The sequence below is a fragment of the Lampetra fluviatilis genome, chromosome 26 (genome assembly GCF_964198595.1).
Source record: "Lampetra fluviatilis chromosome 26, kcLamFluv1.1, whole genome shotgun sequence".
Taxonomy (NCBI): domain Eukaryota; kingdom Metazoa; phylum Chordata; class Hyperoartia; order Petromyzontiformes; family Petromyzontidae; genus Lampetra; species Lampetra fluviatilis.
In genome coordinates, this window is record NC_136300.1 from 13,239,919 (window position 1) to 13,267,198 (window position 27,280).

Below are 27,280 nucleotides of genomic sequence, written 5' to 3' on the forward strand. Positions count from 1 at the left end.
TCGCATACACATATTATAATGTAAATACAAATTTTGCTCTTTTTCACTAATGGGTTTGAAGGATGGTGGCAAGTGTTGTCTTGTTAAACTATGCCTATAAAACTGAAAACTACTTACCTGCAGTACCTCTATTTAAATATACGATCGAAAAAATAGTTTACACCCGTCTGTCAATCATTGTGTTTCTCAGTGTGGATTTGTGAACACACTTTGTAATCAGTACATAAAATAATACGCGTTTTCAACGCGCTGTTCATATTGTAGCAAGTGTTTATACCAATGTAGTGGGTTCTACGGAGGCACACACTTGAACTTGGAGGCAACACGTTTATTATAACACCCCAACAGGGTTTCTACATAAACGTACACAGTTATTAGACCCCAACAGGGTAACTACATAAACGGGTCAGGTCAGCAACACACTGTCTGGTCCACGATGCCGAGCGTAACGACCGAAGACCGACGACCGAAGAGACGTAGCACCGAGGGTTCCATTCCAGCAGACAGCCGCGATTGCTCTCGGGACCTTCCTTTTATGCTCCCGAGCGTGGCCTCGCTCCGCCCTCGGCCACGCCCCCTTCTGGATCTCACCAAAGGTTCTCGACAGAGCACCACGTGTCCCTCAAGTCACCCTTTGGGCCCCCTCGCTACCCTGTTCCGGTCACGTGCCCTCTCGGGTTCACCCAGACTGTCACGTCCTCACTTGCCCTTTCTCTGACCGCCACCAGAGCCATGCCCCCTAGGGCCCGCTTCCATGCCATGCCTACTCTGGTGTCAGAGAGAGGCTCAAAGACGCACAGCTCCACTCTTGTGACAGTAGCTGTCGCTTAACGCAATAGTGACTCCATGTACGTCACTACACCAATGTTACTCTACAGAGTAGTGGGTCGCCACTCCTCTTATCCACATTGATACGAGCGGTATGTGGAGACTATGGCTTAACCGCAAAAAAAACCTATCTTCACAGATGCAAACGGACAAGAGAAGTATTATCAAACAGGAGGAACTAACGGTGCAACGCATCTCATCTGTTAAATATCTGCAGATAATCGGATTGTCATCGATTGATCCTGGCTGCAGACATTGGTAGGTCACAAATAATAATAAAGATAAGAGAGCAGTTCCACTGTATTATGCACACCGTTGTGACAAATGAAGGACTTAAGTCGTGTAGGCAGTTTGAGCAGCTTTGGAAAAGACTTTTGATCCTGGCCATACCCGAGCATGGAGTGCATTCGCTTGTTCAGCTCTTCTGCGCATTCGTCCTCATTGCGCTTGGACATGACAACAGAATGATCCGCACCAGGTGGGTCGTGGCGTTTATGTGTGCGGTGGGACGGAGTCGCCAAAAATAAATTAATTACGATTTTTACTTTCGTTTATTCGGGACCCCGGGATCCCGCCATAAGGTTCAATTGGCAAAAAGGTGATGTCGCCTTTAAGCGTTCCCGGTTTTGCTGATTGAAAAAATATATAAGTTGGCGCAATTGTCGATGTGACACACTTGCTTTCTTCACAATTCTGGCTGTCGCCTGATGAGGCTGGTTGTAATTATTGTGGGTTTATTCTCCAACATACAGGTGTGCTGAACTAGTGGATGGGGAGTGGGGGGAGGGGTGAGGGGAGCCCACTAATTAATTGCAGACACGGAGGACAGGCACCTGCAAGCGCTGTTTCTTTACGTGTGATATTGGATTTGTTCTTACTTTACTCTATTTTAAAATTCTAATTTGTATTTTTCAAGTAAAAACAAAGTTGTTCAAGAGTGGAAAATGTTGGGGCCTGAAACGTAACTCGGCTTTTGACATGGGACGATGCTCGTTTAACAAATTTTCACTTTATAGCGAGCAATTTTCGCGTAACGTATCCCTTTCGTTAAGCGAGACACAACTGTATTGGTCGTGGAAGCCAACATACACAATTGACGAGTAACACGTTTCTTTCAGTCCGGGTCTATTCTTGTCTATGACAGCAGCAATATTTTCAGGAGCTAGAAGATGCCAATGTCAGCATCTGATTGCCACCTGAATGTGAAATTGTAGTTGTTGCTCTGCATCCACATGAGCCGTACAAAGGAAGATTGCCACATTGAGAGGGGTTTCAGGAGAGAGTTTGTCGTTTTGCTATTTCTCCTGCGATGGGGTGCAGATGGTCCATAGTTTGGGTTGCATGCCCACAATCGCACTTCTGTGGGTTGTTCTTAATGTATCTATATGGGTCTCTATGTATCTGGAATTCACGTGTTAATAGAAAATGATGCAAATAAAATGTTGATCGCTTTCACCCAACATTTGGACAATTAATGTGAAATGCCTCACTTGTTATTCCACGCTTAATCAACAGAGGAATTCAGTCTTCATTGAAGAATAAAGTTCAAGAAAATTGGGCAATTTTTTTTTAATATTGAACATCCCTTCATGTAAAATACTAAACCCATTGTTGCAAAGCAGCTTTTAACATATGTGAAGGAGGCAGCCACCTCGTTTCGTGCCAGTTATTGCCTGGAGGCAGTTTTTGGCAATTGCGAAGAACCCCATCGTGAGGTTACAATTTAAAACGGTGATAACTGCTCGAGGCGCAACTCAAACGTCTATAAATGCCAACGCATACAAGTGGCGCTGGCTGCATACAGAACTGCACGTGTTGGCATGGATGTTAGGGATAATGTCAAAAACAACCTTTTATCTTATTAGAATTTTTACCTGCTAACGGATGCATCAGTTATATTTTTACACAATTCCCACCCCCAAAATTTTTTTGGGAAAAAATAACCTTGCACGAATGGAAAAGCGAGGACGACCCAGAAGAGTTTGGATTGACGCTGCTGCTGGGACAGAGCTCGGTGTGACGGCTCCCGTGGTGTGGGAGAGGGCATCTCACGGTCCCCGTGGTGTGGAGAGGCCATCTCACGGTCCCCGTGGTGTGGGAGAGGCCATCTCACGGTCTCCGTGGTGTGGGAGAGGGCATCTCACGGCCCCCGTGGTATGGGAGAGGCCATCTCACGGCCCCCGTGGTATGGGAGAGGCCATCTCACGGCCCCCGTGGTGTGGGAGAGGCCATCTCACGGCCCCCGTGGTGTGGGAGAGGCCATCGCATGGCCCCCGTGGTGTGGGAAAGGCCATCTCACGGCCCCCGTGGTATTGGAGAGGCCATCTCACGGCTCCTGTGGTGTGGGAGAGGCCATCTCATGGCCAGCACCCCATCCAGAGAGGCTAGAAATGGAGCGGAACTCTATATTCCACAACAAAATGGTATTTTATGGATAAATGACAAAGATGCAAGAACGTACTATTAAATGTTTGAAATTTTTATTAAACTTATTTAAATTTTCACATTAAATACATAAAATTAAATTCTCATTTTTTTTTACAAATGCACATGTATTTCGTGTAGTGTGGCATTTTAACCATAAAAAATAACAAAAGAAAAGCAACAAAAATGATAGAAGTGTTTTGCGGTCCACGTGAAGCACGAAGGAATCTGGCACACCCGCGCCACCTCCTACTATGGGGGCCACGCAGCGTGGCTCTGCGGCCCTCCGTAATATTCAATTGACGTGCGCTAATGCAACATTACAAGCTCCAGATATGTCCCCAATTACAAATCAAAGCATTTTGAGGATGTAGCAATGTGGTACAATCCAACCGGAACAACCTGCATAAAAAAAAGAGCCAGCAAATGTACATATAAGGTTAAAGCAACAGCTGCGGTGCCAGCCAGATGCAATGATCATGACTGAAACACGGAAAGAGCAGCGCGGCCCTCTCATATTGCCTGCCCTTGCGTGTTATGACGGCACACTTGCCAAAAGTGAGGTAAACTGGCAACGTCTACACCGACACGACACAGGGACCGATTGTTAATAGCTTCTAAAGCCATCATTGGACCACCATGCGCCGAGGCGACACAACACATCAATCTGCATGCCTGCATATTTTAAGGGAACCTTCAAACAGGATGCTGATAAAATAAAATCTTAGATATGCAGTCCACCCCTTGTCACCATCAACACTGTTAGAGTCATATCCTACTGTGATTCACATAAACCCTTGGGGTGGCTCTTTGATGGAAGCTATCTAGAGCGGCTGGAAAGGAAAGAGATTCAACAATTTAATGACATTGCAAATACCACCCATGCATTTTATTGATACGAATTAATATTTAAAATGCCCTGCAAATACATGTGCTCTTTCGATCCAAATCCTGAGTGTCCAAACGCCTTTGCTTTAGGCAGATGAGAGACTATCATCGGCAGCCAGTCTTTTCATCTTAGCGAGTATTCTGATGACCAAATGCTAATTGTCTACTTAAGCTAGGTTTTACAATGTTATTGTTATACAGCAGGCGTGGAAGAGGTGGTTCGTGCACAGTATTATGAACCCGGCAATGCTGGTTCACATCAGTGGCAAGCAATATCCAAATTGGTCCTGGGCCTCCCTACTTTGCCAACTTGCACCGACCAGCATGGTGAAGTATGCTCCAACAACCTCCATGAGTGACATAGCTTGGGAAGGCCTTCATCGAGCACTAGATTATTAACGTAGGTGTGCCGATAGAACTTGGAAATATGTATTCAGGCTACAAAATTCTATGTTAAGATATTTTTGGCTTTAGAATAATGAATTACATGTCTTTTCAGACATGTAAAAATGTATTCTGTATGAGAAGCTATATATTGCCTAAATAATAATGAATTACAAGCTTTAAAGAAAAAAAATACAAACGTTAAAGTATGACCCAAATGTTTCCAGCAGCTGAGAGAATAGACAAAAATTACGAGCATATTATAGTTTAAGCACTCCAACTGGTTTTGATTTGAACAGATTACGTCTGCAAACGCTGAGATGTCATGGTGGAATCGCTTGCAGCAAGACTAGCGCCTGGTTGTCCGCATGTGTATGCAGCAGCCATATTTGCATTGGCGCCGTATGCCCACAGCGCTGCTGTTAAAACAGCGCCAGCTTGAGGTCGTTTTGGGATCTGGAGGCCCGTCCTACACTCGCACGCCCCCCTGCGAGCTACATTACACAACACAGCTGCAATGAAATACCAATGATAAAAATAAGCATGCGCAAATCAAATATGACGTTTAATTTAAACAATGCCTGCTCTACTGCCAATAGCGTACCCTCTACCTCCTGCGCCGACGCAATTCGCACAGCTGCATTAATCTGCTCACGACGGCGATAGCCTAATTCTGTATCAGAACCTGCATCGAGATCTGTAAATGTGAACACTTCTCCCCCCACCGCATACACACTTAACAGTCGTCCCCGCTTCAAGCTAAACCCAAAATACCCACGGAATAAAAAGCCTTAAGAGTTCAGCTGAAAAAAAATGTGGTATGTAAACTGGCCTTATAACACAATGGAAATGTAACTTAAAATCAACACTTGCTCTCCACCCCACTTAACAGGTAGGTAGGATGTAAAACAAAACACAGGAAAAAGAACAATTACGTTCAGAAAGCTGCATGTTGGAAGTGTCAAAGCCTGGATGTAAAACCCAACTTCAATGCTGTAGACAGGCTGGACTGGAGTACAAGCCAGCTGCATTTATTTTTCCTGAATGAATCGTGGTCAGGCAGCCTTTGTTTACATAAACAGTGTTTCCTCTGAGGGCCTGTATAAGCGCTGCCTGATAGCAGGGATACGAGGGCATTTGATCGACGCTAATAATGCAATTTTCAAGAACACAACTTTTAACCTCATCCCCCTGTCGATTGTTGAGCCTTAATTTAAGAGTTCAATTTGCATCAGTAGGCTTGAACAAAATGTTTTTGGAAATTGCAGAAAATAAAACAATAAAAAATTTTCTTCCTGCTAAATTCTAAGGATGCCTCAAGTAGTATTGCTTGCAGTGATGGACTATGCACCAATGAAAAAAATCGGCAGTTTCATATGCTCTCCTTTCAATTTTAACTTTTACTTATTTACATAAAGCATACCTGGCAACCAAAGTGCTCCCCGGGAGGCATGCAAGTCGCACGGAAAAACGACCACTTTCTTTCTGTGCGCACGTCGGGCAGGTAGTGGCCACTTTTGGGAAAGTGAGCAAACCAAGTCAAGGCAAGTCGGTGAACAGGGTGGCGGGGTGAGGCGCGGGGGTGGCGGTCCATAAATCCGCGGGCCCCCACTCCGTCCGTCAATCCACTGTATCCAGGCCGTCTGTGTGAGTGGAGTAACGAAACCTGAACGTTGCTGCACGCGGAGAACACACACACACACGCATGCGTGCACGGAAAGTTTAGTGGAAATAAAGAAAACCGCGGGGAAAACTTTACTCGACAACAAAACAAGATCGAGATGTCGCGGGCCGAAGTCGCAAGGTCGCCGGTGTGAGCAGGCACCGCTCAGACCCTGCGTTCCAATCCAGGCAGCCGTGTGATATAACTGGGTTCTCCAGAGAAGTTGATGGTTTTCAATGAGGGCACATGTGAAAGTAAAAAAATGTGAAGTAAAATTTGTTTTTGTGCTTAAGCTGTAGCTAAATTCAGTTTGACTGCGATGCGTTGTACATTAATCTGTGAGTGACAACTTTATGCTACAGATCCGACTGGAAAAGACTAAGAAAATTATTATAGAAATTAGCCATGTCTTTATGACACAGCCAGATTACGACCTTGACAATTATCACCTGAATGTGAAATTGTAGTTGTTCCTCTGCATCCACATCAGCCATAATTGGCCCTTATTGTTGGTAATGGAAGCATACAATTGTGACAAAAAAACAATAACATTTGCCAGCGTGTTCAACTTTCCAATAAATCAGTGAGGAGTTACTGGATAAACAACTTCATCTTACTTATTATATTTAATAAGATTAATTTATAGATGTAACGCATTGCAAAGACAAGTGGTCTGTAGCCACCCGATAAGGCGGCGCCAATTCCCAGACCTCTGCTGTCCCTCTACGTATGAAGGTGTTATCGAACAAATAACGAGTGTTCACATGGAGGAGGAAACCAGAGTGCTTGGAGAAACTCATTACATGTAAGGGGGAAAACACTATCCCATATAGACAGAACCAGTTGCCAGGGGGGAAAAGTGGGATAAGTTTTGCCCAATCCTGGCCAGCTGGCTTAAACACTTACTAAACAAACAAACCGCGAGTCCACAGTTTTGCTCTACTGCCTTCTGCCAAGCCAGGGTTAACTAGTGAAAGGAAGTCTCGCAACATTTGTGCGATTCACCAACCCTCGCCTCCACAATGCTGGATTACGGGCATGTGATGGATGGTGGCCTCACCAGGCTGGTTGGAATCCATGCTTGGCTGAGTACATTCGGGGGCCTGGTGGCCGCTCACGCCGCAATTGAAGCACGATGGGATGGGCGGCTTGTGATGTTGTGGTGGTGAGGCCGGGTGTCGGGGTCCCACAACCCCTGCCACGAACACCGTGCCCGTCTGCTGCCCATCGCCCACCATCTCCCGCGGCGGTGGCACCATGGCGCCGTACGCCTGCATGGACTGGTGCTGGGGCCCGGCAGGCGACGGGTGGTAGTACGGGTACTGCAGACCGTACCGCGGCGGGGCCAGGTAGCTCCCGGACACGCCGAGGGACAGCGTGTAGTGCTGAAACGCGTAAGTGTTGCCGGGTGGCATGGTGTTCTGGTAGTAGTTGGGGTAACCGAAAGCTGCCGACGCAATGGAGGGTGGCAGCGGTGGCTCGCCGGCCTCGGCGCTGGAAGCGCTGCCGCTGCAACTACCATTACAGCCGCACATCCCGCAGCCCGAGAGCGAGCGAGCAGCGAGAGACGGCAGGTCAGCACCGCATTCAACGTCCTCGCCGATCTCGTAGCATGCGCTCTCCTCCGGGCCATACGTCGCACTCTCGTCGGCTACAAAAGCGACGCCACCGCCGGATTCGTAGCATTCGGGTTTCACAACATCATACTGTGCGGCCTCCTCAATGTCGTCGACGTCCTCGCCAGTGCCCGCTCCCGCCCCGGGGTCATAGACTCTGCCCTCGCCGGGATTGTTGGTGGCACTGTCGTTTCCGTCGCTCAACTCCAGTGACAGCGCCCGCCCATCTCCATCGAAAGCCCTTTCCCACGACTCGTAAGCGGCGCTCACGCTCCTTTCTAGCGGCGCTTTGTGTGTGCCACAGACTGCCGTGTCGTCACTGGCCTTGTGATGCTCGTAGGCACCTGGCCCGCTCTTCTCCATCCGGTCACCAGACAAGCTGGGGCTGCAGGTGCTGCGCGCAGTGACGGTTGTCGGATGCGAGCCCAGATGCTGCGTGTTTGCGCTCGTGGCACCGGAAACGTGGCAATTCACCGCAGAAATCGGAGCTACAGCCATCCTATCGTTGTTAACATACGGCGTAGGTTGTGTGTTCAGCTGAATAACGTGGGAAGAGTTGATGCCAATCAAGAACTGGCTCTGAGAGCTTGACACCGGTGGTTTGATACTGGAGGGTGCAGAGTTACCATCTAACGAGTTGCACTGATGGTCAGCGTGGGTTTGGGAGGATCCCTCCGAAAAGGTCGCAGGCCTCCTCGATCGCACCCCGCTAGGGCCGTGCGCCAGTGTTCGAGAGCTGGTCACCACAGGGCCCGGCGCACAGCTTGGCTCCCTGTGTGCCAAGGCGGAATGGCAGCTGTGCAAGGGAGAACATGACGGGTGAGCGGCAGAATCGGTCACGGAGCAGCTTTTCACTTTGGACGCCGTGAAAATGTACGGCGAGGTCGCCACAGCCGAAGACGTCGCATACATTGGAGTGGACATGTTGGTGCCACCCATCCTGAAACTTGACAATGTCGGCGTGACCTCTGCAGGTAGGCCGACAGGAGCGACCACAACGTCCAGTTTCATCGCACCCTTTGTGTTCCCATGCGACGTTTTTCCCGACGGACCAGGACGGTTTTTGACCACAGATGGCCCCGACCTCGTCTCCAGCCGGGGACCGTGGAGGGGCGGCGTGGGGCTTGACGGGGCTGAGCAGGCAGACGCGACGGCATCCACGGGAACGCCGCCGACGGACGCATGGCAAAAAGGCACTGACGCGGCCGTGGGGTTGTACGGCAACACAATGGGAGCGTGGAGGGGGGAGAACGCCGTTGCTACCCCAACGGGCTGATGCATAGACGCCGTGACCGATGGAGAGTTACACGCGAGGTGGTTCACCGGCACAGGATGATGCACAGAGTTGTAATACGCGACATTGTAAGGTGTCGCAGATCCCATGTGGTTGGTGGTAGCGATGGACATATTCGGAGACGCGGTGAACTGGGCACCGACCGGAATGGCTTCTGAGGGCTTCAAGCTGTAGGAGACGCCTGCAGAGCCCGAGTAGGACGTCAAGGACGGGTCATACGCCTGGACCATGGGCATTGGGTGGACGCCCATCGTGCTGTAGAGCGCCGCCGCCGAGAATGTAGGCGGTACCGTGGGGCTGAAGGGCATCGCTATGGAAACCGGATGGAAGTGCGTCTGTGTGGGCAGCACTTGGGTCGTCACTTGCCAGGACGTGTCCCTTCTGACAGCCTCATTTTCTTCCACAGCGCAGCTGGAATCTTTGGGGTAAAATGCACGCTCAAGCTTAAAGTCAACTTGCAGAAATTAATATCGACAGTAAAATGCTGTATAATAAAACCCAGGGAACAGATTATTTGCACATATTGTCATTTCATTTGTCACCTCGTAAGTAATCATGATGGAGAGTCTACATTATAATTAAGCATAATACACACGTTTTAGTGAATTGTCCTTCCATCCGAGTTTTGGCAAACAGCATTACAATGTCTGCAGTACCAAACGATGAGTCAAATGGCCTCAAGATTTGGCCCTGGATCTCATCAACTCCTTTCTCAGGTCTCTCCACAAGCCCGGCCTATCAAAGTGCCCCTTCCAGATATGTCACATGGACCCCTACACAGCCCCCCCCCTGCCGCTGGTGGGCAGCCCAGACATGGGAGCAGAGAACAAATCTTCTGCATTGCCCTCTGGTGCCCACAGCAGCTTATAACAACCAGATATTAAATGGTAGCCCCCTATCCAAGCACCATCCAGGTTCACATCTCTTTAGCTTCCGAGGCCTGACAACTCTGGCATAATTCAGGTGATCTGATTATAGAGGCACTGGGCTGCTAATAAATCAGTTCAGGTATCTATGTAGAGTGTGCACTGGTGAGAGCTAGCATTTAGGATTGTACAGCTTTCATTCACGTTATCTTGCTAGATATTAACATTTACATACACAATGGTCTTGCAGACTGTTTCGCCTCACCCACGCTGTGTTCAACCACCACACTGCAGCTCACAACGCTTCTCTTTTTGCTTCTTCCCCTCGTACTGCTCAACTTACGAATTCCCCTCCCATCGTCTCTCTTTTCTCAGAGCAATTTTTAATCATTAATTAACTTTGCTCAATGAACAAAAAAAGAACCTTGCTCAATAAAAAAAAATGTGTCAACTTGCTGGCCACCGGATGTTTCAGGCCCTTTGAGCAACTGTGTAAAAAAAACCAGGATGGACGCAAAAAGTTTACCAGAAGCAAAGTCTCTGCCCTCCAGCGGAGCCAAGTCTCCCTGGGAACCGGCGTCCTGAGGTGCGCGTGTCCGTGCCTCTATTTCTTCCCTCTCCCTACAGGTCAAAAGGTGGCAAAAGGAGCGGTAGCGTGTATATATATACACACACACACACAACGCAATGTGGATTCGTGTAGTGGTGGCCAAATGCGACTTCACCACAAGACGCCACACTGAAATAGAGGGAATTGCAAAAACACCTCAACAGAACACATCACAAGACTGCAAATTCGAATCCACACCAGCTTACATACAGCCACGAAGCAAAAACCAGTGTCCCTTGGTGGGAAATCAAGTGTTTTTTTATGTATCCAGGAAAGTCTCACCGAGTCTTAATACTTTTTCATGGGAGAGCCGCATTTGAATGTGTGGCTAAGTTACTTTAAATAAACATTTTGTATGTGGGAGCAATCCAGAGTGTCAGGAGAACCCTCATACCAGGGGATCATACTCAAAGGTCAACAAAGACAGACGGAGGAGGGCGGGAGATGTGTTGCCATTTCCTGGCCACATCACAGTCTGGAGGGCTTAGGAGTTTCACAAGTCTGCTTGTCAACCTCCAGAGTGCCGGACTACCGGTGCTCTGGAGGCAATAGCATATTATATCGAGTAAAAGGTACCCCCATGACAAGAGTGTAGAATTTCTAGCACTGGCTGTGGGAAACAGGCATCGCCCAATGCCTTTTTGAGCATTGCGACAACATGATTTTTGACAAAACATATATAGCACATCAAGTGAACTTTACTTTCCAAGTGTCAGCCGAATTCCGGCATTGAAAATTAATTGTGAATGTGTCGCTGCACGCTTACCTCTGTATGTAGTGAATGAGTTTGTTTCGCGCCCGGATGGTCAAACTGTCCATCCTCTCCACATCCTCAGCGCTGAGATTCAGCACCTGCACACATATCGGGGTGTCCAGCTGGGCATTAAAATACTGCCGCAATTGTTCCGTTTGATTATCTTAACAGAACATGGGAATTGCTCAACTTGACCACGACTCAATTAACACTCGGAATTTACAAAAAAAATCAATTGACAATAATTATAATAAATTTACAGACATTTTATCAATCCACTGCTCCCTAGGACGAACAAAAGGGGTTAGTTGTTCACCAAATATTGCACACTGGTCAGCATCGGTTGTTGGTCAAAGGGGTACCAGGACCGGTGCAGATATAATTTGCTGCTGATGTCAGCCGTGGCCGGGAATCGAACTCAGGACACCGGTTGCATAGTGCTGTGCGCGAATCACGTGTGCCAGCCACCGCTCCACCCCAAAAGTAATTTCCAAACGTTAATTTAAAAACAGCCAGCAAGACAACCCCTTAGATTCTCCGCCGCTCAACCGCTCCCTAGCGCGCCGTCAGCCAGCGGCGTGTTAGCGAGCGGGTGAGCGCCACGTGGTGCGGGGCAGCAAAACTGCCTGGGCGACGTAACATCCGTAGTGAGAGTGAGAGACAACCAAGCTGTACCGAAGATTTATTAATAAACAACGTAAAGTTCTTACTGTGTCGGAGCCACTTATTACATCAGTACACCATGGCAGCATCCCCAATTGATATACATAACAAAAACCTTAGTGCCAGAATGTCAGAAACAGGTGTGCCCTACCTGGCTGAGCGAGAGGTGACGCAACGCCGGGTACGACTTGTGCAGGTGTATCTGCTTGAGCCACGTGTGCAGGTTCAACGCCTGCACTGCCAGTGCTTGACTCGCCAGCTCGGCGTCGATGACAGAACGATCCGGCGGAGCCGGGCTGACCGCGTGAGGCAGCAAGCGCAGGGCGTGCGCAGGAGACTCCGAACCGTGCCACACTGCCACCGGCAACTGCACCGGCTGTTGGCGCTGTGGCAATGGGGAGTTCGAAGAGCCCGTCCTTTGCAGCAGCCAGTCGGCGGTCATAGCCGTCGCCACCGTAGAATTACCCGTGCGCACCGGCGACGACGTGGTGGTCCGCAAGGGGTGGGCCGCCACGTCGTGGTTGGAAAGGTCATCGCGAGGCGATCGTGGTTGACCGGGCAAGGCCACGGGATGCAGGTGCTGCGAGGATGGGGGCGGATAGCGGTGCAAGAACAGCGAGTGGGTCGCGTGCGGCGAGGGTGACACGGCTTGAGGAGAGAGGACGCACGACATCACTGGCACGGAGTTACCGACGGACAGGGTTGAGTGCGCCAAGGCCGCGGGGGAACTGGCGGGGCTGGTGTCCGCGTTTGAAAGGCACTCGATGGAAAGCCCTGTGTGAGCCGTGCTCTGAACGGACGGCGCTCTTGGGAAGGAGTACGCAGAGGGCGCGGCAGGGTGAACAAGGCCCGCACAGTGCACGTTTGTTATCGGCACGTGCTTCAAGGCCGCGGTGCCTCCTTTGGTGCTGTGCATGAAGGAAACGGTTGAGTGTGTGACATAGGCCGAGGGTACTGTTTTGTGCACCGAAGTCGTAAAGGGCTCTGCGGGTTGCAGCGAATGGTTTTTGCAGGGAGGCAGCGTCAGTTGGCCGGGTGCAGGGCTCAGCACACACTCCTTGTTGTTCGCAAGCCTGAAAAAATAAACATGGGGACGTCTTTAGTTAGAGAGTGCCGCAGTTCATTCATGAAACTGCAGAGCAACTTGTGCATCACACGCGACCCACAGCAATTATAATTGGTGCTCACAGTTTGACAAGGGAAGACATGCAGTGAACGGACAGTACAATTACCGGAATGGAGTAAATGATGGCGGTTCTGGTCCCTGTTGAACGCCTGACACCGAAGGGTTGGCTTCGTCTGTTGGACAAAAGGCAGGGATGAGAACCTTTACAATGAAATCTCTGAAGATGTATTGCATCATGCTGAAACGGAGACGGTGAGTGAAAAGTTTAATACTCTGCTGTCGCATTTCACAACTGCTTCTTCATGAGTACTCAAATAAATATGTATCAGTCCTGAATGAAAGGTGTTACAAAAACAGAAGGGAAATTCAAACAAAAGTGGACACGGCACCACTTCACCATTCACTACAAATGTAAACACAACAAGATTTATTTACATACTAGCACTGTTGACTACGTACGGTGCGAAAGAGGTTAAACGTACATATTCTGGTGACATCACAGATGTGACGTCACCCCTCACTTGCCGTGAAAAATATATCCATTATTGCGTCCCCCCCCCAAAATATAAAAGTCTATTTTTATACGTTTTGCATTGTGTACAGTCTGGAAGCTACCCACATGCCAAATTTCAAGTTTATTGCATGTTGGGAAGTATGCTAAACATTTCGAACAGACACACATATTCACACATTTTCCATTTATATATATAGATTATGAGTGGCAACACTTGTAACCCTGACACACAACACATTTTGGGTTGGCTGCCATTTCATACTTGGCCTGCGAAAATGTTTTGTCGAATGCAGACTATCAAATGCTTCAGCCAATGCATATTCGCTCTCAAATGTGGCGTATGTACACAAGCGTTCAGGAAAATATTATAATTTATTGGTACACTTATTTAACCCAGGAATGCCTCACCGAGTCTCAAGATTATTTTTAAGGGTCCTGGCCAAGTTTATCTCCAGAAAGTAATTTGTTAGTAATTTTTCAAATGGCCCACTCTTCTCTTGAAAAGGCACCGCGGAATCTTTAACGTCCACCGGGATGCCGTCATCACACGGCCGCTGCGTTGATCAGGGTGGCCTGCCGGAATCTAAAAGCGAACCTCCGCAAAAAGAGGTGAACTCGCCACTGCTGGGCAATGCACGTTAAAGGTAAATGCGTGCCAAAACTGCCTCCTACCCTCCTCCTGGCTGGAAAGGTCAAAGAAATCTTCCTCCACTCTCCCTAGATGCCCCACCCCACTGGCCACCGGACAGCGACCTGTCCAAGAGAAGCACAGTTAGTGAGCGGGGGTAATACCGCACGTTAGCATGAACACTGCCATTCATCCCAGACTCTCACGACACCATGCAGAAGGCCAATTCAACAGGAGGGGCAGTTATATGAAATAGTTTGTCGAGTGGTATTTATTGGCCCATATACCAACATTTTGCGAGCTTGAACGCTTGACTATACGCTATATACAGTAAAAGCTGGATATAACGTGGCTCATGACAGCGCAGATTTGGATATACCACGGGGCAAGTCATGTCCCCAAAAACACACAATGTGCTCAGTGACTGATCCAGCTGCCACCACTCCCCACCTCCTGCCCTCCCCTCTCCATTGGTCATAGTGCAGTACAGCCACACAGCCACCGGCCCCTACCCACGACCCTCTCAACTCCCCTTAGTCGCACATGCTCAGTTGGGCAAACGGAGGCACAGAGACGAGTACGCAGACACACACACACTGACACAAATAAACCCACAGCCACGGACACACAGATACGGAGATACACACAAATTCATTTTGCACTATAACGCAGTAGCCTGTAACACAGTTATTATTCCTGGCCCACGACACCAGCATTATATTGGACTTGTTACCGCATTACAAAAATTAGAAGTTCAGTTGTAAATTCCTAAACATCGGTCAACGTTTGCGTGCCTCAGGCTCTCAATGCACAATGCAGTGTCCTTGCACAGCCTGCTTTCGTTGCAATATTAACTGCGTCGTGCGGTGACATCACAAATGTATTTAACATCTCCTTGTACGAATACCCAAATTCCAGCCTGGTTACATCATGAAATACCAAAGGCCTGCCGGCTATCATAAAATTACAAACTAGATGCGCCGCGAGTGAAACGTTACCACCCACATTAAAATGTGTTTCCATATTACCGCGAGTATATACTGGCGGTGTGCTCCAACACACCTCGAAAATCTCCGTCACTGCTACGATTAACTGTATGCAAGGCATGCAAAGCTGCTTTTGTGCTTGAACACAATTGGGAAGTCTGTTGATAAAGAGTATGTTTACATGTGTGTGTATGTATGTAGAACTTCGTTCGCGCTGTACGTAGTCAACCGTGCTAATCGGAAGGGTGCTGGCATCTCAAAAACCCAGAGGGGAAAAAAGAACACGCCGGCCCTTGTCATTCCACTTGATTTATTTTTATGATTATCTAGTGAGGAAAGCCCGAGTCTCAAAACCATTTCAGGAGGGTTCTCCCAAGCTTTCGCTTTAGGAGACGATGTTGCTATTTGGAATCCAAATTGAGTAATTTCCAGGTATTTTTGATAGTATTGGGATTTTTGGCCAGTGGCAGTTACATGGTATGGTTTTTTTCTTGTTTAGCTATGAGGAGGAAACTGGAAAACCTGGAGGAAACCCATGCTGAAGAGGGGGAGAAGATATAAACTTCACAGACTCAAAAACAAAGATCCCCGGTACAGTAAAACCTTGGATTGCGAGCATAATTCGTTCCGGAAACGTGTTTGTAATCCAAAGCACTCGTATATCAAAGCACTCGTATATCAGTTGTGATCACGTGACGCTCGGCAGATAAAGCGTATACGTACGACTCGTATTGCAAGACCTCGCTCGTTTATCAAATTTATATTTCTTAAAAAATTTTGCTCATCTTGCAAAACACTCGCAGATCAAGTTACTTGCAATCCAAGGTTTTACTGTATAGCTGTTAACAGACTGTTGGGGCAAGTGCTGTTAGCGAGCGCCGTTGCAGGTCGGTAGGGCACACGAGGTGGTGGATGGCGAAACCAAACTCGGCCACCTTTGTCTCCCCAGTGCTGATGTTTACACACCACACTCAATACTCATTGAGGGAAAATTGACCTAGGGGCGACCCAGGACTGGTGCAAATATTAGCCACTGTTACTGGTCCGGGAGCTAGAATCAAACTATCGTATTCCATACAATCTCGCACACACTGCATACCAGGGGTAGACCATACAAACGCCACACAGTAGGGAATCAAACCCAGTCACTTATTGCCCAGAGGCACAAGTTGTTAGCACTACGCATGTATGTTCTCTTGAACTTCTTTAGCACCATACATAGCCGACCATGATAATCGGAGGTTCGGGGGTGAAAGACAAAAAAAAAGTCACGTAGATAAAAAATGTATAGATCACGACGTTTCGATTGCAACATAAGCAACCGTCATCATGTGAAACAAACACAGCAGGAGAACTGCTATGTCAGCTACGTCAGCAGTTCTGCTGTGCAGGAGAACTGCTACGTCAGCTACGTTAACAGTTCTGCTGTGTTTGTTTCACCTAATGACGGTTGCATGTGTTGCGATCGAAACGTCGTGATCTATTAATTTTCTATCTACATGACTTTACCGAAAGAACCAAAGAGTATGGATTCCTGCAGTCAAGAAAAGTTCAAATCAAGACAACAAACTAAACACAAAAAAACATCTTTTAAAGAAATAAGTTTTCAAATGCTGTGTGACACATGGAAGCTGAGCTGTAATGCCCCCGGCACCGCTCATCACTCACACGGCCTACAAGGGATTACAGCAGAAGTGTTTCCCGCCGGTGCGACCTCTAATTTGCGAAGTTGGCGCCGAACACAAACGCAAAAGCCATTACGTGCGGGCAAAATTATTAGTGGCACATCCCGAATTCCTTCACACGCGGCCCGGCACAGACCGAGGACTTTCATGCCAACTTGCACATTGTGACACCACGCTGCAAGCGCGCCATTCTGACAAGCCGCATTAATAATCGTACTGTGGATCGTCTACCCCACCCCCCCACCCAAAATCCCGCCGCACCGAGGAAATACACTGACCGCTGTTACTCCTAGGGTGAATTCTACGTGTACGCGTACACAGCACGGGGATAGTATAAACAAGCATGTATGATCGTAAGCAAAAGAACATGTGCTTCAACAACTCCTGAATGTGTGACAGTGGCCAAAGATGCAGAATTTTCCAATGAATCCAAAGCAGTCAGCCGATGAAGCATGCTTCACTAAACACGGTGCAGCAAACGGACAGCCCTGTTCCTATGCCTCAACACCACAAAGAAAATCCGTGTTGTAGGCATGCAGCGGATATCCCCTGGCAGTTATGCAACATTCAAAATTTTATAGGGTAGTTTATTAATGTTGGGGTCCCTACAATTAGCTTATCAGTTGCACCATCGTCGAGTCATGCTGGTGCATTATTGACAGCTAACACCGATAATGTAAAACTAGTTACTGGTTCCTATACATTAAATTCTCCCTTTGAGTTTTCTGTGTCATCTTCTGTTACAACGAATAAGCCAAATTTCTGAAGAGAAACTACTATAGCAACGCTCAATAGTGCACTGCAAAGCACAAAATACATTTCCGTTCAATATTACTCTTTAGAAGGAAGAATTGGTTACGCTACGGCATTAACCAAAGTTGTATTTTTTCCTGTCAAGTTGAACCAAATGTCCACAAAGGAAAAAATTACTGTCATTAAAAGCTAACTTTTGCATATTTGGGGCAGCATGTGCATACCAGCTTAACGAATAAAATTATTACAAAATGTTTCTTAAACAAGATCCATTGCAGGTGGCGACTAATCTTCAGTTGCGATAAACAAAGAATTGAGTTAAGATTACGGAACAGCTATTTAAGAAGTGGGCCTCGTTCTCAACGCGGCAGCCTGCAAACGTTGAAATGTGGGAAAACGGGCACCTGGGATTACAACAGCAACCCTGTCCGTGGTATACCAGGGAGAGTCTGCACACCATATTATTACACATTTATATGTTTATACATGTATACGTTTAAAGTATGCTGAATATAACAACTGTGCAGTAATGTGCAGATGGTACAACTGATAGCCGGGCGTACAGTGCATTGGAAACCCTGCTTTAATTAACTTCCAGAGCAAATTGTGACGTGAAAAACAAACTTTTGTACACACGGAAACTTGCATCTGCGGGGCACCTTAATCAATCAACAATGAGTGTCACTCTGTCCTCTCTGCCACTGGCAGAGCCGGCAGTTGGCATGGGCCATGGTGCGATTTCCCTCCTCTTTTGTAGCCCGGCGCCTGGGCCATCTCAGGTTCGTGGGGGCCCCCCGGTGCAGTTCCACAGCCTGCACAAACGCCACTGCGGGTCGCGTGGCCAAACCTATAATCCTGGCCTCCACATTTGCGCCCAGAGGGCAACTGCCCTCTGTTAGTGCTGCACTCAGGTGTAAATGTCAGAAAGCGACTGTCAAGTAAAGACGGATGGACAACTCCTGTGTCCAGGCGCTGCATTCGCAATACAAAGCACAAACATTGGTAAAAAACTGCTTGGAGGATAATTGTGGCTATTACTGGTTTTCATGCGTAAACACTCGTGTGACCTAGAGTCCATCTAAAAACAGGCTCCACCTGAACCACGTGCTAACCCGCAGTTAAACTCATAAAAGTGACATCACTCACATGCAGGCTGTCTGTTTATGTTTGCGTCATCGAGTGCCGAAGCTTTACTCGCAAATGTGGGTATTAGAGTTCTGCTAAATATTCTGCGAATACCGCAGCGTCTGTAAAAGGGCAAGCGTTGTTTCCTTTAAAAAAAATAATCTCTGAACTTGAAAGTGGCTAAGCTTAAGAGTCACTTCCTCCTTTCACATTGACTCAAGGTGTAACACCAGGTGGAAATATTTTTATCGAATATTTGCATTTAAAATAAATTTGACTTAAAAAAATGGATGATCTACATACACATCGATGCTAACATAAAGGGTGAAATTAATCGCACCAAGAAATGTGACGATTATTCCCTTTAATGTACATATCAGTGGGGATTTGTGATATATTGTGGTGTGAGTAATGACAGTGTAAACATGAATCTGGCGTATTATTTTCCAAACTCAAAATAAAACTACATCTAATTATAATAATAATGAGAAAGCTGATAAAAGACCGTCCCAGCATGCCGTGGGCTTGTTGCGGCCTAATGCTCCACAAGGAGCGAAGAGTAAGTAATTATAATAATTTCAGCTGAAAACGTGCCACACCGCACAGTGTTTTGCCGACTCTAGAAGAGAGAACGACTCAGAGGCATCAGGAACCATGAAAGGTCCGCAGTCCGCGATTAAGGTGTCATCAGCCAATTTATGTGGGAGGAAACCGCCCGGAGAAAACCCATGCGTGACAGGAGGCAACACTATTCCACACGGATGAACAGGTAGAGGGGGGGGGTCAACATTTTCTGTACGACCGTCTCCGGGCAAGGCAGGGTGTGGAACCTCATCGATGTCCACAGGACAGGAGTTTCAAAACATTTGCTTGATCCACCAACCCTCTACTCCACTGTGCTGGGGGATAACAAGCATATGTAGCCACCGCCACCTGGCAAATTCTAACTGAGAACCTAATGTTTCACAGAGGGTATTAGTCACAGCGCTAGTGGTTTATCTGGTAGAGTCAACTGCACTTTTATCCTGTGCAAGGTGAAACGCATGCGCGCACACACAAACTGACCCATCATATATCCATCCTGACCAATTAACCGCATACAATCTGTTGTGCATGGCGTAACTGTCATTCTATATTAACAAATAAGAACTTTTGACGTGCAATGTAGATATATTCCTAATCTCACGCACATTTGCTGACTTATAAAGCACACAACATAATTTTTTCACGTTTCAAGCAGTTTGTGATTGTTATCCAGTAATCTATTCGTGGATGGTGTAACTGTAATTTTTGTATTCAATGTTGACCCATCTGACATTTTCGCCATATCCATCAGTCCCCAGCGAGTCAGAAACGTGGCATTATACTGTATACACAATATATCCAGGTACATGTTTAGGAATGAGAGACAGCAACTGTGTCTCGCACAAAAAAGACAAGCTGGTTATTCACATAAATATATTTAGAGTCATCCTGGCCATCGGATGACTGCCAACATTTACTGTTGTTTGGACATGCACGGCTCTACTGCTTTCTTGCAAAACACAGTTGCTCTCAATACTACGTAATGCAATGGCTGCAGGGCAAGAGGCACACCCGCGCTCAAGTAAAAACATCACATTTCCACCAAAAATAAAATGAATGCGTAGAGATAAATATCCATGCTATCTCACGGTCTGGGATGGAGCGGTGGCGCATCGGTAAGCGCACTGCAACATGAACCCAACGACGATCTCGGTTCAATTCAAGGAGATGGCTAACACGAGCAGCGTGTGTTGCAAGAACCGATCGATCTTGGGCTTCAGACCGCTTCATCAATCTGCACTGACCAGCGTGGTGAGGTAGTCAACCAACAGACATCGACAACATGGCTGAGGGAAGGCCTTCACCTGAAATGTGTATTGATAAAATTGTAAACAATTATTATGATTACCTCGTACTCTGCAGATCAACATTCAGACAAGTCGCTGGGGCAGCTTGACATACCCATGATTTACCCTGGCAGCATCACACACCTCGGCTACCTTTATAGAGCAGCCGCTCCAGGCCTTCGGGGCCCCCATCGGACGAGTGGTCCTCTCTGTCCACGCCAACGCCTTCGCCATCAGGATCCGACTTCCTAGAATTCTTCACCAACAACCCAAAAAAAAACAACACACACGGACACGCACGTGTTGCAGTTGTGCTCTTCATAACCTACATTAAAAAGTACAGACTTGTAAAATAAATAAAGTTCCACATCATTTAGGACGCACTAGACAACATACCCAGACTTGTTACCATTATGTATGCTACTTTATATCCGAATCAACAGTAAAAAGCTATCTCACGGCTGGTGGTGGGGGTGGCAAACTTAATATTGTGTGTATATTTACACGTTTTGCCTATGACTAAATTACTCGAAATTTGCCCTACACCAAGGCTTGTTACTACCAAGCATTACAGGTGTTAGAAGTTCTGAGATGTGTGGCGGGAAGCAGACGGCAGTGCTGCAAAATCAACTGTTGTACTATACTTCTATGCTCAGACCGAATTAAAAAACCGCACTGACCAGCATGACCAAGTAAATTATTAAATAACCCTCGACGATACGCATGACATCGGGCGGCCCTCATCCAACAGTGTATTGCCAAAAAGCATGCACATACACACGTTACGCATTTTAGGTGAACGGCCATGGGGAAATCGCTTTCTCCCTTCTCCCTACACAACTGACACAGCTCAACTGTTGCATTACGGGCAAGCAGAGTGCATCTCGCAGCACTGTGCTGCCAGATGAGCCAGAATAAAAAAAAACCCGACTTCAGTAATTTACACTCTCTGCCGCTTCTGTGCAGGCTCAAAACAGCAAGCGGCTTCTCCGGTGGTTTTAAGAGGCAAGCGGTGCGTTTATTTTTAATCGCACTTGACGTATGGAGTGGCTCGCATCCGAGACGCGATCCGCATCTCGTTCGAAAGCAGCAGTCAACTTGCGGTGGCGGCCAAGTACTGTACCAGCCGGGCCATGGGTATTTAAAGCCTTAGGGCTGAGGTCAGGCATGAGGTCAAACATAGGTCTGCCACCAGGAGGATGAAGGGTCACTGACAAGGCCACAGTATACAGAGTTTCCCAAGAACGCGTCTGCCTTACACAGCACTCTCTCTCTCTCTCTCAGTCCTGGTAAAAGGTTTCAAACTCCCTGTTACGGTAAAGTATATGTATACCATGGTACTGTATTGCAGAGCAACTTCACAACACACACACACACACGTGTGGATTGTTCAGCATCAAGATAGAAGTTGTTTTAACCAGTTCCATGGCTCGGTATTGACATGTGTGAATAGCCAAATGCAAAGATTTTAAGATACAGTAGTGCCTGCAGTTTTATGTCTATAATAACCAGATGGGAATCTGGAACAACTGTACATTGATGCAGACTTGACTGGATATGTACAGCCCTTTGTAAATCCACTGCTGGATGAAGGGCCGTTGCCAATCTGTGTGAATCATGGGGGTTATTTGACCATACTTCACCATGCTGGTCAGTGCTGAAGGTGGGGAGCATAGGTATAATGTACAAGAACCGATTTTGCAGCACTTCCCTCTGTTGCCCAAAATGTACGAGTTTAACTTTGGTAAAAGTCAAGTTAAAAAAAACTGCAGTTAACGTTAATGTTTCAGCTTTCCATGACTCCCATCGTAATAACAAAAAAGACATCACTTTCCACGAACCTGATTTATGTAGAAATCGACTGCTTTATGTTACATTTTAATAACAAATATATAAAATGTTGACGTTGAATTTGATCTGTCAAATTTAGATCATGAAAAATAAGGATTTTATTCTAATTTTGTGAGTAATCAGCAAACATCTGAAAACCTTTGGAAATAAAATTTTGCATCTGGGAAAAAAAATTTGGGATTCATCTGAAAGATGTCATGGAATTGAGATGCCACTTCTATGTGCTTAAGTGGAAGTAAAGTCAGTGTGACGTAACTGGTGTGAATGAGTATGTGAGCATTTGAGTCACTGGCGGACGCAGTGGCGGGGGGGAGGGTACGTGCCCCCCCAATGATCCGATCGAAATCCCTAATTTCCATCGATCATTGTGGTTTATTAGTAATAAATCGGAATTTTGCAATCCCCACTGTCACTGTGTAGCATATTATTATATGCCATGGACTCTATGAGATGATAGGACAATAGTCTGAGTCCATAATTGGCAATAAGTAACGGCAAAGCAGTTATAAGCGACTCACGTAATTGCGCGCAGTTGCGTATACAGTACACGACTTCCCTGAAGGCATACCTTCAGCAAGGGCGATGCCAATCACACACGGTTCGAATCCGACCCTCGATCAATGGCTGCGCCATCGCCGCACACGCGTCGAATAAAAAGCAAGGGACAAGTCCTTACTTACTAACAACTCCTATCATTTTTCATTGCTGGAAGGGTTGCCCCCCCCTACCTGAAAATCCTGGCTCCACCATTGGTTTGAGTGTGTACGAGTGTCAAGAGTGTGAGTCTGTAGGGTGCATGTCTGCATGTACCAGTGTGTGAAAGATTGAGGTGCTCGTGAACAGCACTTGCTGTTAAGGCTATATCAGAGATATTTGTCTTTGGGTGAGTGTGTGTTCTAACGTCTGCAAGTGCACAAGTATACGAATGTGAGTTGTTTCAAGTTCCTGTCTGCACTCACCTCACAGCCGGCACCGTTGGTGCACGCATGTGATCCAGATCTTTAGAGACAAGGGTTGGCAGATTAACCACACGCCTGTGAAACTCTAAAACCCACTGGGCTACAAAAGAATGGGGCCAAGATTTTGGTAGAACAGCAAGTGGGTTCGTAAACCTGTCCGTGCGGGCCTTTGAACATTATCCCCTTGTACTGGGGATGGGTTTTGTCCGAGTAATCCGGTTTCCTCTCACGTGAAGTAAAACACATCTTTCGAAAAGAACTGGCCAAGTCTCAGGGCCCTTCTGACAAAGTCATAACACCTGATGAGGCTTTCCTGGTTACAAAGTGTGACTGTTATTAAAGAATATAGTTTTAGAGAGTAAAATAAAATGTATTAAAATAAAAAACGAAATACAAGTATTAAAGTATACAAAATTACTTTAAAAATGTTAAAATGTCAAAAACATTTAAATCATTTAAGTTGCTAAAAAGTTATAATGAATTGTCTAAATTGGGAAAATAATTAATCAGGAAAATTAATTTAAAAATCTGAAAGACAGGAATTGGGCACAAAATATGTAAAACACCAAACACTTAAATATGAAAACCCTCCCAAGTGGAAATCAATACACACTGTAATGTGCATATTACTATTCTGTGGCACACGCTAATATGCACATTACAGTGTGTGCCACAGAATGGTAACATGAACCACAAACAGAACTGCATTGACAAAAAGCCTGTACATTATTATCACAATATGTACAAATGCCATACTAAATAGAGCAGTGGTATAAAATACCTTTAGTGATTATCTCTCCAAATTTGCTTTCAATGCCAAAATGAAACTGCTTTCACTAAGGATAATGTATGCAACCAGCCACCCACCAGTACACACACAGGACTACAGAGTACAGGACTGGAGATATGACACATACACAAATCTAGGGCTCGCCTTGGCAGTGGTGTACTTGGCACAAATAAAATAAACCAATGCACACCACGCTCCCAATTAACACTGCCTTACAGCAGAAACACCAATAGCCAAATGTTTCGGGCTAAGTCCATTCTATTCTGAATTGGTGCAACATTAAATAATGAACTTAAGTTATACACATTTCTATGTAGATTACATGCGAGTTATGGGATAATCCATTTGTAACGGTGCTATCGATTAATTAATTGTTAAAGACTACAAAAGGCATGTGGTACCAGTAAAGTTTTGTGGTAAAACACAAGTGAGAGATTCGATCGGGGCCTATACTCAGGATTTGGTCATCTACACAAGGGCCAGTTCCTAAACTGTTAGCCTGTTATGTAATTTTCATTGCTGTGCATGCACACTTATATCCACCGATTTCAACGTATGATTAACCTTGTATGGTCCATCCATTTCATGAGATTCCCAAACCCACTGGGCTCCACAACGGTAAGGTGGCAGCACAGCGAATAGGCGAGTGGACCGGTCTGTGTAGACCTTTGAGTGACATCCCCTGACTGAATATCCAATGGTCGATTTGCTTTCAGCACTTATTACCTCCCACATGATACAAAACGCTCTTTAAACATAAATGAGTCAAATATTTTTGTGCAATTGGACACTTTTCCACGGTGGCGATATGTTAACTACCTCGCCTGGTATGAAGGAGGTTGTGGGTCCGATCCAGACCCTGACGCCTCTATATATGGAGTGTTCTCCCCGTGGTCACGTGGATCCTTCTCCGGATCCTCCGGGTTTTCCCTCCACATTTAGAAACATGCATTAAGAGTATTTGGCTGCTTTACATTTCAATGTGACAAGCCACTTCATTGAGCTATCATTTGTGGCCAGGTGGCTTCTGAAAAATAGCTATAGAGCTCAGCGGGCATTACCTGGTAAAATGTTTTAAAAATGTTTTTTTTATAGTTCTCATTAAACACTGCTGATGAACATGGCTAAAGTTTAGAATGTGTTCAAATGTACACCAGAGGGAAGTTGCATAACACGCACTTGTCCACTTCCCTTCACTAACATGACGTAAAACATCAAACCCAGTAAAATAATTCCACCAAGGCTTTTTTTTATCTAACATGAAAGTGTTTAATGCAAAGTTACAGATGCCGGTTGTGAGTTTGGGGATCTGTAAATTGTGACCAGGAGACAACTGCATAAAAAATACACCTTGAAGTGTAAAGCCCCTGAAATCACATGACATGAAGCGTAAAACTGTGTAAAATAAATCCCGCTTAAGGTGTTAAAAGAAACCGCCCACAATTACACAAACGAAACACAACTTGACCCATGCATGGGCACCAATGTCACGTTGGGGACATGGGGCCCGCAACCACCTTGGGGCACCAAAACCTGGGGCGGCCACGCACCTCCCTGTCTCCCCTCCTCGCCTGGCGTAGCGCCCTCCTCAGCTCTCGCAGTGTGAGCCTGAAAGCCTGCTTGTGGTGGAAGGCGAAGGCCGGGTGGTTGGAGGCCATGGTGTACAACAGCACCAGCTCCTGGCCGGCCCTGGCGCCTGCCTCTCCGGAGGCCAGCGCGGCCCGAGGCGGCAGGAGCATCGCGAGCCCGGCGACCGCGCCCCGCCGCGTCTGCGGGAGGCCCTGGGTCTCAACCTGGCCCGCCTGGGCAGCCCCATTCCCGCCGGGGTCCCGGGGGGGTCCCAGCGTCCTGTAGAGCGCGTTGGCCGCCTCCCTGTTGTCGGAGCGCAGCAGCGCGAGGGACACGAGCAGGCGGCCTCGCACCGCCGCGTCCCCGAGGTCAGACCGCGCGGCCGCCGTCGCCTCGCCAGGGCCTGCGCCGGGGGCCGCCCCGTTGAGCAGCTCGGCGGCGCTGTTGGCCCTGAGCTCGGCGTCTCGGAGCGAGTGCTGGTCCTTGCGGGCGAGCTCCTCCAGGCAGGCGGCGGCGAAGCGCAGCTCCAACGGGTTCAGGAGGTCCAGGAGGCCGCACAGGAACTCGAGGCGGCCAGCGGGATCCAACTCTCCAAACCAGCGGTATGCGCTCTCCCGCTGCAGCGCTCGCACCTTCATTGCTGGGCCCGGGCCCGTCGCTCTGCCGGCGGGTGCGCGCGGTATCACCTCCTCGGGCGGCCCAGCGCGGCCATGACTCGGTGCGGCTGCCGCTCCGACTCTTCGCGTCACGGGGTGAGTTGGGCTGGGGGGAGGAGGACGAGCTATGGTCGCGCTGACCGAGCCGACTAAGGTTTGTTGCACTTGAAAGGCGAGGAGGACACGGGCACTGACGGACGGGGTGGGTGGGGGGGTGTAAGAGACGGTACACGCGGCCTGCGTCTCCCCTCTGCTTCGTCCTCCTCCTGCCGCTCGCTCCTGCTCGAGCATCCGGGTCCCGGGCTCACGCAGGCTGCGTTAATGGAGCGCCGAGCGCGGCCCGCGGGGATTATTCGCTGAGTTTGGCGTGGGGTGGGGGGGTGCTTGGGGTGGGGGCGTGGGGTGGGGGTGTGGGGGGGCTTGGGGTGGGGGCGTGGGCTTGGGGTGGGGGGGCCGCCCAGCGACGCCAGCAGGGGGACCGCGGGTTAGATCCCCCGCTCTTGACGCTCTCCGAAAAAAATTGCATGTAAAGTATTATTTATAATAATGTATTGGGTAGACCTGTATGTGTGGCAATCAATTCGATCTGGAAGTAAAAAGCTGTGCTTTTATAGGGAATTAATTATGCACGTGCAAAGTAAATTACCGAACCACAGTTTACAAAGTGGCAGTCGAGAATGCACTGAATTGGCAATGCTGTATATTAACCTAAAATCAAATATTAACACCATTAAGGAAATTCCCTCAATGTTGAAGTTTATTCTCATACATTACAAC

The 27,280-nt window shown here is 47.5% G+C and overlaps 1 protein-coding gene across 4 annotated transcripts; it reads right to left on the minus strand.

Moving 5' to 3' along the window:
• Positions 1–3,283: 3,283 nt before the first annotated feature.
• On the minus strand, positions 3,284–26,798 carry LOC144942120 (uncharacterized). Of its 4 annotated transcripts, XM_078868867.1 has the most exons (9): positions 25,829–26,798; positions 20,832–20,934; positions 14,303–14,383; positions 13,223–13,289; positions 12,142–13,063; positions 11,340–11,425; positions 10,490–10,584; positions 7,248–9,515; positions 3,284–6,200 (listed from the first exon to the last, which is right to left on the minus strand). In XM_078868867.1, the coding sequence occupies exons 1-9, from the start codon at positions 26,792–26,794 to the stop codon at positions 6,145–6,147; spliced, it is 4,644 nt and encodes a 1,547-aa protein (XP_078724993.1). In that variant the 5' UTR covers positions 26,795–26,798; the 3' UTR covers positions 3,284–6,144. The 4 variants fall into 4 exon arrangements, with proteins under 4 accessions (XP_078724993.1, XP_078724991.1, XP_078724995.1 ...); XM_078868865.1 differs by lacking the exon at positions 3,284–6,200 and having other exon boundaries at positions 6,210–9,515; XM_078868869.1 differs by lacking the exons at positions 3,284–6,200; positions 14,303–14,383 and having other exon boundaries at positions 6,210–9,515.
• Positions 26,799–27,280: the final 482 nt, after the last annotated feature.